Source organism: Arachis duranensis, chromosome 2 (genome assembly GCF_000817695.3).
Source record: "Arachis duranensis cultivar V14167 chromosome 2, aradu.V14167.gnm2.J7QH, whole genome shotgun sequence".
NCBI classification, from domain to species: domain Eukaryota; kingdom Viridiplantae; phylum Streptophyta; class Magnoliopsida; order Fabales; family Fabaceae; genus Arachis; species Arachis duranensis.
In genome coordinates, this window is record NC_029773.3 from 1,737,433 (window position 1) to 1,747,724 (window position 10,292).

The 10,292-nt window shown below is 28.6% G+C and overlaps 1 protein-coding gene across 1 annotated transcript; it reads right to left on the bottom strand.

Moving 5' to 3' along the window:
* Positions 1 to 6,614: 6,614 nt before the first annotated feature.
* On the bottom strand, positions 6,615 to 8,410 carry LOC107472725 (uncharacterized). The gene is made up of 3 exons (XM_016092246.3): positions 8,116 to 8,410; positions 7,751 to 7,857; positions 6,615 to 7,557 (listed from the first exon to the last, which is right to left on the bottom strand). The coding sequence occupies exons 1-3, from the start codon at positions 8,281 to 8,283 to the stop codon at positions 6,804 to 6,806; spliced, it is 1,029 nt and encodes a 342-aa protein (XP_015947732.1). The 5' UTR covers positions 8,284 to 8,410; the 3' UTR covers positions 6,615 to 6,803.
* Between the last annotated feature and the right edge of the window lie 1,882 nt (positions 8,411 to 10,292).

A 10,292-nucleotide genomic window follows, 5' to 3' on the forward strand; every position in this document is an offset into this window, starting at 1 on the left:
CTTCTTTTAAGAATAGAATGGCTTTTATTTGGTGGTTATAACATGTAATTTTTATGTATTCTAATTAAAAAATTAATTATAATTATAAATTAAATAATTAATTTTTATTCCTAATAGAAAATAATCTAGATTACAGGTGTAATGATGTTTAAACATTATTGTTATTATGCTTATTGTTATTTCAATTTAAATTCCATAATTTAGCACTACTTAAATTTCAACCTCTTCTTTTTCATATCTGCCAAATGTATTGGAGTACCAAATTAAGTGGCTAAATAAGTAAATATAATATGACATAACATAGGTCAAAGGGAAAGGCCAAAATTTTATTTCTATTATGTTACCATTAACTTGAGGAAACAAATTGATAGGAACCACAAATGTCCTTTATAAGAAAAAAAAAAAACTATTAACTCGATCCTTGTATATTTTTTTTCAAAATGACATCCTTTAAAATAAAAGTGTTCTATTTTAATTTTTGTGGATATTTTTCTGTTAAGTTCTGACAAAAAATGATGATATGTCAAGTTATATGACTAAGCTGTTTTATTGAGGGAGTCTTTGTATGTCAACGTAGACAATCAAAAATGGATAAGAATTTAATTATCTCTTATTTCAAATTTCAAATTAGTTAGGAGTTTATTTATTTTTTTAAATTATTTTTTATTTATTATATTAATATTTTTTTTAATAAATTATTTAAATTTAAAAATATTATTTATTATGAAACTAAATAAATAATTCTCAATATAATTTTTAAATATATAAATAATAAACATTAAAATATAATTAATATATTAATAATAATAACCCTATGATATATCATTAGTATTATGATTCAGATAATTATCGCAATAAAGTAGAAACTAGAGAACACATTATTTGACATATAGTAAAATTTTTTTGAGTAATAATAAACTTAATTTTTTATCTTTTTAAACTAAATTAATAATTCTATTTGATATCTTTACACTAAAATATACTATTAGCATACAGAAGCAAATTAAGAACAAAGAGAGACATAAAAATGATTAGACGGAGAGATAGAGACAAATAAACACACACAAAAATTCTTCTATTCCAAAAGTTAGGACACAAATTTGGTAAAGAGATATAAATTTTTGAGAACCTTTTTTATCCTAACAAAAATGTTGAATTCCGGATTTTTAACTCTTATTCTCTCTCTATTTTTTCCTTTTTAAAAGAAAAAACTAATTTGATTTTTTTTATATTTAAATTGATGATTTAGATGTTACATTCTTAGATTTGTGAATTTCAACTAAATAAACCACTATTATTCTAGCCTCCAGAGATTCAATGACTAGCAAATTGGTTGGTGACTTGGTTCATTATTCAAGTCACTGCCGTGAACTGAATTTAGAAAGATATTATTTATTTCCTACATTCTCTGTTTAGCAATAGTTATAATCTATTATGGATAAAGTAGATAATAATTAGGATAATGTATTATAAGTACATTTTGAGAATAATATAAGTAGGGTAAGAAAAATGATCTTAGCCATTTAGCACTTTTATTTTTAAGTGAGAGCAGAGCATGATATTAACTAATAAATTTGTAGATCTAGCATTACTGATACATCAATTAAAACAGAGAGTTATACTTGTGATAAGATATAATCTATCTTAAGCCTTTGTTGATGATTTATTGGGTTTTGTTTATTCTGTTTTATATGTGTTGATAGTGCAGATAATATGTACCATGGTATTAACTTAAGTAGATGCCTTCAAATTTGATAAATTGAGTGCACACATGTTTTCAGCTTCTTTGTTTATTAAGATTATTTATGTGATTGTGATCCTTTAGTTTGTTAGCTTTGATGCTGCTCTATTTATTATTTTCCATGTGGCAAAATTGTTTTAGAATCAGATCAAATATGATGAGCCTCTTCTGTTTTTTTTTATTATTATTTCGTGTGTATAGATTGAATTATATGATTGATTTTATATTTAAAAGTGTAATTTTATTATGTGTGAATAATTATATGATGACCAAAGTATAGTTAAAAAGAGAATATTTTTAAGTATAAATTAAATTGATAGAAGTAAATTGATTGAATTTAAATTAAAAAAAATTTAATTAAAAATAAATTAAATTAAATATCTCTTCGTTAATATGTTATGAGCATTTCTTTTTTTAAATATTCATCGAAAAGAATATTTAAAATAGTGTCAGAACTACTTAAATTATCTAATTTAATGACTAATTTTAAAATAGTGACTAATTTTTAAAAACAAAAAATAATATCAAAATATGTCCTTGTTATAAAGAAATAATGTATTGTCACTTCAAATAAAAAAACATGATGCTATAAGTCTATAAAAAAGATTTTATTCCTCACTTTTCTCCTTCACTCCTTTAGATTTTTTCTAGATATTGTGAAGAACATTTCTTTACTTGTTCCACTCTTCTCTCATCCCTCTTATGTTCTTTATTTTATAAAAAGAAACAAAACAAGAGACCTACAAAAATCAGCCTTTGGTGTTCTATTGAAAGACCAGAGAGAGTGTATCTAAATTTCTTTCACTTTGAAAAACTCATTCATTTACTTTTGACTTTAATAAAGATTTCAATACTTGTTTTACATTATTATTTCATATCTTTAGTTTTTTGTATTGTTTATAAGACATTATTAAAGGTGTGTTTCTCAAAAATTTATTTAGTCTTAATCTCTTTTCATAATTTTTTTTTTTCACAAAACTTCATCTGTATCAATGATTTAAAATTACTCTTGTTTGGTTAATTTATTTTTACCTAATAGATTAATAAGCACTAATGTGTCCATTAATAATTTATTTTGTATATAAAATGTAAACACTCTTTTCTTTTAACTTTGGGAATAACACAAATACTTTGAGAAAAATTATATATTAAATTTCTCTTAATTCCTTTTGTATACCGTAAATATTACTAGATTCAGATATACCAAATACTACTTTAATAATTAATGTATTAATAGGCACTAATTTATCTTTTTATACATTATATATATATCAAGATAGTCAACATGGTAATAAATATCTTATATTCTAACTAAGAAATATTAGTATCAATTCTTTAAAATAAGAGTTCTTTTTAACTTATTATAAATATTTAAACTCAGGTAGATCAATGACTAATCTGTCCAACACTTGCTTAAGCGGACGAGTGAGTTGACTACTCGACCAACCTAAGTTAATTGGCTTCTTGTGTTATTCAATAAGTATATAGATTTATTTTTTTTAAATGATTCACAATTTGTGTATTTTTTTTTTTCCATAAATGAAAGCTATGAATTTGTGTTGAAAAGAAATGTTAGAATAGAGAAGAGAGGAAAAGGTAGAATGAATGAGATTGTTATTGATTCTGCATGCACTGATTCATATATATACATGAAGTTGCTTGTACAGTAAGCATTATTATCAGTAATAACTAACTCTAACCATCACTAACTAACTCTAACTACTTCCAACAAACTGAAACTAACTTAACTAACTAATTGATAGACAAGGAAGTGTTAACAGAGACTTCATGTTTAGGATGTGGATCAAGTTAGTCTTTGAACGTTTTAAATCTAAAAGATTTGTCATTATGGTATGTAAATTTTTTCTAACCTCATCTTAGCTTCTACACTCATGTATAATTTTAGATTCCTTTTGAATTGTGTCTTAAAACAGAAATACAGAGGCAAATTAAGAACAAATTAAAGAGAGACATAAAAGTGTTTAGAAGGACATAATTTGAGAAAAAATATAATTTGAGATTTTATTTAAGCTGATCATTTAGATGTTATATTTTTAGATTTGTGAATTTTGATTTGGATTGATGATCTTTGCAGAATAGTGAAAGAAGGTTAAGAGTTGTTTAATGTAAGAGAAAAATGGGTAAAAATGACTGTTATACATTTTTTTGGTATTTATATTTATATTTTTACCAAGCAAAATATATAGATACAATTTTTTTTTTTTTTACTGTCTCTATGCCTCTTTGTCTCTGCATAAAAGTCAAATAGAATTTTAAAAATTTTAATGGATACATTGAAATTAGGGGTGGCAAACAGGCCTAAACCCGCCGGGCCGGCCCGCATAACCCGCCAAAAAAGGCGGGCTGGGCTGGAAAATCGAGACCACCAAATAGCAAAAGCCCGCTTAACCCGCACCGCTTAAACCGCGGGTTTTGGCGGGCTTTGGCGCGGCGGGGCGGGCTTCCCCGCCGGGCTAAGATTTTTTTTAATGAGGGGGTATTTTTGCAATTTTTTTTCTAAAACCTAACTTCCCCCAACCTAACTTACAAGAGTATGAAGATAAAAATTGAGTGTTTTGAATTATGTTTATGTTATTTTGGAGACAATATTTATAATTATGTTTTGGATTATGTTTATTTTGCTTTGGAGAGAATATTTATACTTATATTTTGAATGAAAATTTGGTTTATAATTATATTTATTAGATATTTATAATTACAAAGACTTTAATGTTTGTGAATATAAAAAATATAATTTTTTATGCCATTAGAAATTATAAATTTATTAATATAGTTGTGAAATTATATATATTACTTAGTAGTTAATAGTAAAAAAAAAAAGAAGAAGAGGAATTTTGGCGGACTTAGCTCGCCAGACTCTTCTATTATGGAAAACGTAGATAATTAGGATAATGTATTATTATAAGTACATTTTGAGAATAATATAAGGAGGGTAAGAAAAATTATCTTAGTCATTTAGCACTTTTATTTTTAAGTGAGACCAGAGCATGATATTAACTAATAAATTTGTAGATCTAACATTACTGATACATCAATTAGAACAGAGTTATACTTGTGATAGGATTATAGTCTATCTTAAGCCTTTCGTTGATGATTTATTGGGTTTTGTTTATTCTGTTTTATATGTGTTGATAGTGCAGATAATATGTACCATGGTATTAACTTAAGTAGATGCCTCCAAATTTGTTAAATTGAGTGCACACATGTTTTTAGCTTCTTAGTTTATTATATTATTTATGTGATTATGATCCTTTAGTTTGTTAGCTTTGATGTTGCTATATTTATTATTTTCTCTGTGGCAAAATTATTTTAGAATTAGATCAAATATGATGAGCTCTCCCCTGTTCCTTTATTTCGTGTATATAGTTTGAATTATATGATTGATTTTATAATAAAAGTATAATTTTATTATGTGTGAATAATTATATGCTGACCAAATTATAGTTAAAAAGAGAATATTTTTAAGTATAAATTAAACTTAATAGAAATAAATTGGTTGAATTTGAATTAAAAAAATATATTTAATTAAAAATAAATTAAACTAAATATCTTTTTATTAATATGTTACGAATATTTCTATTTTTTAGATATTCATCGAAAAGAATATTTAAAATAGTGTCAGAACTACTTAAATGATATTATTTAATGACTAATTTTAGAAAAAAAAAACGAGAATAAATTGACTTTAACCTTTACCATAAAGAACAATGTAAGTGTTGTCATTTCAAATAAAAAACATAGATACTAGAAGTCTATAAAAAGATTTTATTCCTCACTTTTTTTCCTTCACTCCTTTAGATTTTTTCTAGACATTATGAGAACATTTTTTGGCTTGCTCCACTCTTCTCTAATCCCTCTTATATTCTTTATTTTATAAAAAGAAACAAAACAAGAGAACTAAAAACCTAGTCTTTGATGTTCTATTGAAAGACAGGAGAGATTGAGAGAATGTATCTAAATTTCTTCCACTTTGAAAACCTTACTCATTTACTTAATCACCTCATTTAAATCAAACACAATTACATTGATTCTAAAAAAAAGCCTAACTCCGTTTAAATTTTCCCTTTGAATAAAATCCGTAATGCATTTTTATTTTCCGACACAAATAGTCATGCTAACTATTATTACATCTAATTTTGGTGCAATGATGTTTAACATTATTGGCACTATGCTTATTGTTATTTCAATTTCAATTCCATAATTTAGCACTACATAAATTTCAAGCTCTTCTTTCTCATTTCTGCCAAATGATTTGTTTTGGAGCATCAAATTAGAAAAGTGGCTAAATAAGTAAATATAACATGACATAACATAGGTCAAGAGAAAGGGCCAAAAATTTTTATTTCTATTATGTTATTATTAACTTGAGGAAACAAATGGATAAGAATCACAAATGCCCTTTATAAGGCACAAAAAAGTGTAAGAGAGGCCAAAGGCCTATAAGAGGAAGTTACTTTCAAAATATGCCTTATGTGGCCCACATCTATATTTATGCTTACTCTTATGCATGAGCCTAATATGTATAGGAAAAAATACCCAAACCCAATTTACCATTATACCCTTCTCCTTTCAAAGGTTTGACTCACACTGTTTTCACGGTCCACCTCCTTCCCACTTTATAATAAAATCCAATTAAAAAAATGTATCCAACGGCCATGATTTAATTAAAGGTCTTAGATTTTATGTAAAAGAATAAAAAAATTTAAATATGGAAAGAGAAAATAAAAAAGGGATGTACCGTGAAGTTTGTAACCTCAGCCACGTGGCAAACACACATCATCATAACGTATCATATTATATGCATATATATATCCATATGAAACCAAAATTAACATTATGATTTCCATAACCCTAAATATTGATTCATAAGAGAGGGAGAGAGGAACATACAACACCACCAAATACAACACAAACCCCCACCCTACCATACATAATAATAATAATAATAATATTCCAAAATAATAACAACAACAACAACAATAACATTACATTGATTGAACCCCAACCCTCGATCTTATACTATATGATATTATATATATAATCACATAAGAGATTTAAGAGACCTAGCTTTAACTGGCTTCCTCATTCTCTTCTTGTTCCCAATCTCTTCATCATCGTTCATATTATCCTCTTCTTCTTCTTCGTCGTCATCATCAATCTCCACATAATCCAATTCCCCAACATTCACTAAAGAATAACCAACAACACTATCTTCCATGCCACTACCTTTATTATTATTATTATTAACACTAACAACATTTGTAACATTATTATTATTAATATTATTATTAATATTATTATTATTATTATTACCACCTTCTACTTCTGCGGCTTCAGCTTCATTCATGATAGTAACGATTTTCGATGGTTCCTCCAATGCTCGATTATTGTTATGATTATTCTCACTTCCGTTACCATGGCTGTTCTTGCTTTCATCTTCTCCTCCACCGCCACCGCCATGTCTGCCGCCTCTTCTCCGCCCCCATAGCGGTCCAAACCCTGAATAGTAGTAAAATTCGTACGGATTACTCGACGCCGGTGGTGGTTTCTTGCTGCCAGCGGCGGCGGGAGGAGGACCACCGCGATTCTTATTGGCGCGACTGCTGCGAGCTCCTCCGGCTGCTGCCGCCGCCGGTGTCTTCTTGCTGTAACCAGCTCCGCCGTTCGCGGCGGCAACTTTTGCTCCCTTTCCACTATCGCGACGATGGACAGCCGTCATTGCCACCACGGCTGCATCGTCGTCTTGAAGCGCAACCATCTTGGTTTTGTCGTCAATGTCCATCATCGAAGCGACGCTGATAGATTCAGATTCGAGCAGAGAGCACAGAAGGAGAAGAAGAGAGAAATAAACGAATAAAGCACGCAAATTTTTGGCATAATCGAACAAATGCAGAAACAAAAAAAACCCTAATGTTGATAACACGAACTGAAAGAGAAGAAGAAGAAGCAAACAGAAAAATCGAGAGGAATGATAATTGATACGTTTACCTTTCAACAGGTCCAACGGAATCTGCAGCATTTACAGAAGCGTGGGTGGTGGTGGTGGTGGTGGTGGTGGTGAGGAAGGTGGTGTTGTTATTGTTGTGGCATTCGAACTGGGTAGAGAAAAATAGTGAGAAATGAGGGGTACCCAATAACCTAATTGGGTGTTTGAATTGAAAGGGAACGATTTCACGTGGAAAATTTGTGTGTTTGTGAAGAACCCTAAATGAGGTAAAGCTGAATAATAATAATGAATAACGAATAATGAATAATAATAAGAAACCCAAAAGATAAAAACCCTAAAAAATGAAACTTTTTTTCGGGTTATTATTATGTGGGTAGATCTGAGAATAAGAGAATGAAGGAGGAACCTGGATGGAATCAGAGTCAAAGGGGATCACATCCCATGGAGACTGGTTCAGCTGGCACACGTGGGTATGACGAAATGAGAATGAAGAACAAGAACCTGTTCCTCCTTCTGAGGAAGATGAGCTTAATAACTCTAAAGATGAGAACTTCGCGTTCTTGCGGATCCTCATGTTGAACCAGCACCAGCACCAGCAGAAGCAGTAGCAGAAGAAAATGGTGTGTGAAGAAGAGAAGAGAAAGAAAGAAATAAAGGTTTCAGATTTTTTGGTTTTTGTTTGGTGTGTGTGAATAATGAAATGAAAGGAACGAAATCGAATGAGAAAAGAACGAAGGAATGGCAATTTATATTTTCATTTTTGTATTTAGTATTTATATTTTTTTATATTTTAGATTTATGCTTATTTATTTAGGTCACTTTTTTGGTGGTGTTGTTTTGTGCTGTGTTGTGTTGCTGCTACCTCAAACTTAGAGAGAGATTAGTGAGTAAGGACTAGTGAGTTAAAGGGGACCTCTTTTTTTGGTGTTTGGTTCTTTTTTTTTTCCAATTGTTTTTACAGATCTCTCTCTCTTTCTGAATTTCAAGACTAATTAGTAATTAGAAATAAGGTTCTTCTTCTTCTCTCTATTTTTTATCCCTTTTTTGTGTTATGATTTTTTGCTTTTTATGAATTTGGATTTGGGGATTGTTAGTTAGGACTATGATGCCCTTAGGTTAAGTGTGTATTTACAATGATTTGGAGAAAAAATTGGTACGGCTGCTTTTGCCACTATTTTGCTCAAAAGGAACCACGTCACTCTCTTATGAGTTTGGTTGTCCAAAAAAAGCACACAATTTTTATTTTTATTTTTATTTTTCCATTAAAATTAAAAAGGAAACTATATGGGAATGATCATGTCAGGACAAGACCACAGTGAAACCTTGTGCATCCCAAAGCACCCCACTATTCCTAACTTGAATCAAGTTCAACCTAGAACTAACTATACTACTATAGACTATAGTAGTAGTAGTAGAAGAGTAAAAATAAAAAAAAAATGAAATTAAAAAATTGTGTTGTTGTACTTGAAAAACGATCTTTTTTGTGAATCTTATATTTGGGGTTTAATTAATTATATTTTTGTTTTTTTTTTGTTCTCTCTCTTCTTTTTATAAGTGTTGGATATTTAAAAAAAGTTTAAATAACAAAATTATTTGTATTTTTATGTGTTTGGATATTAAATTGATTATACTTCTACATATACTGATTTAGCATATAATATTTTATATATAAAATTGAAAATTAGGTCAACTCACTTCTCTTTACTGTTTAATGGTTGGTACCCACATGATGGAAGATAATGAATTAGCTTTGGTGGGACTGTGTTCAATGCAAAAGAATACAAATATCATAATGACATAAAATAAAACGAGTATAATTTAATTTTTACAAGAAAATAATATAAATTTTTTTATGTTATCATTTAGTTTAACTAAATTTATTTTTTAATAATTATTTAAGTAATATGTTTGAAATTAGTTATTTTTATTGTATTTAAAAGTTGTTTTATTTTAATTAGCCATTTTTGTAATTTGGTAAAAAATTTTACTCTTTATCTTTTTTAAATTGTTCAGCACTCTTAATAATATTAAGTGGATATTACTTTTTAGTCTATTTTTTTCTTCAATATTCACTTACTACTAGTTGTTACGTATTAGTTATTACAACGAATCACAAACGGCGGCGCGTGAGGACAACGTGGTGGATCCGATACCGGCGATTGGGTAGGAGTGGCCAACAATATGATATGGCCCACTGAAGGATTAAAAACAATTATCAAAATTAGATGGACTATTTTGTAATTGTGATGGGGCCCCATATGGGCATATAGAAGCCCAAAATTGATGAACGGTTGTAATGGTTCAAAACTGAAGTAGTGTCAAAATTATCAAAATACTTTATCTACATGCAAAATATTTATGGTTTTTTCTGAAAAAAAAAAACACTTTGGTATCAAAATTATACGTCTTTATAAAAATTCAAAAGATATAAGAAATCCTATAAATGATTTACCAAGCAAAATTTTCTACGGTCTTTTTCCGGAACACTCACTTTCAAGATAGACACGAGATAATTGGAGCCACCAATTTCAAGAAAAACAATGCTTTGGATAGATAACTTTGGTGCCAAAATAAGCCATAACC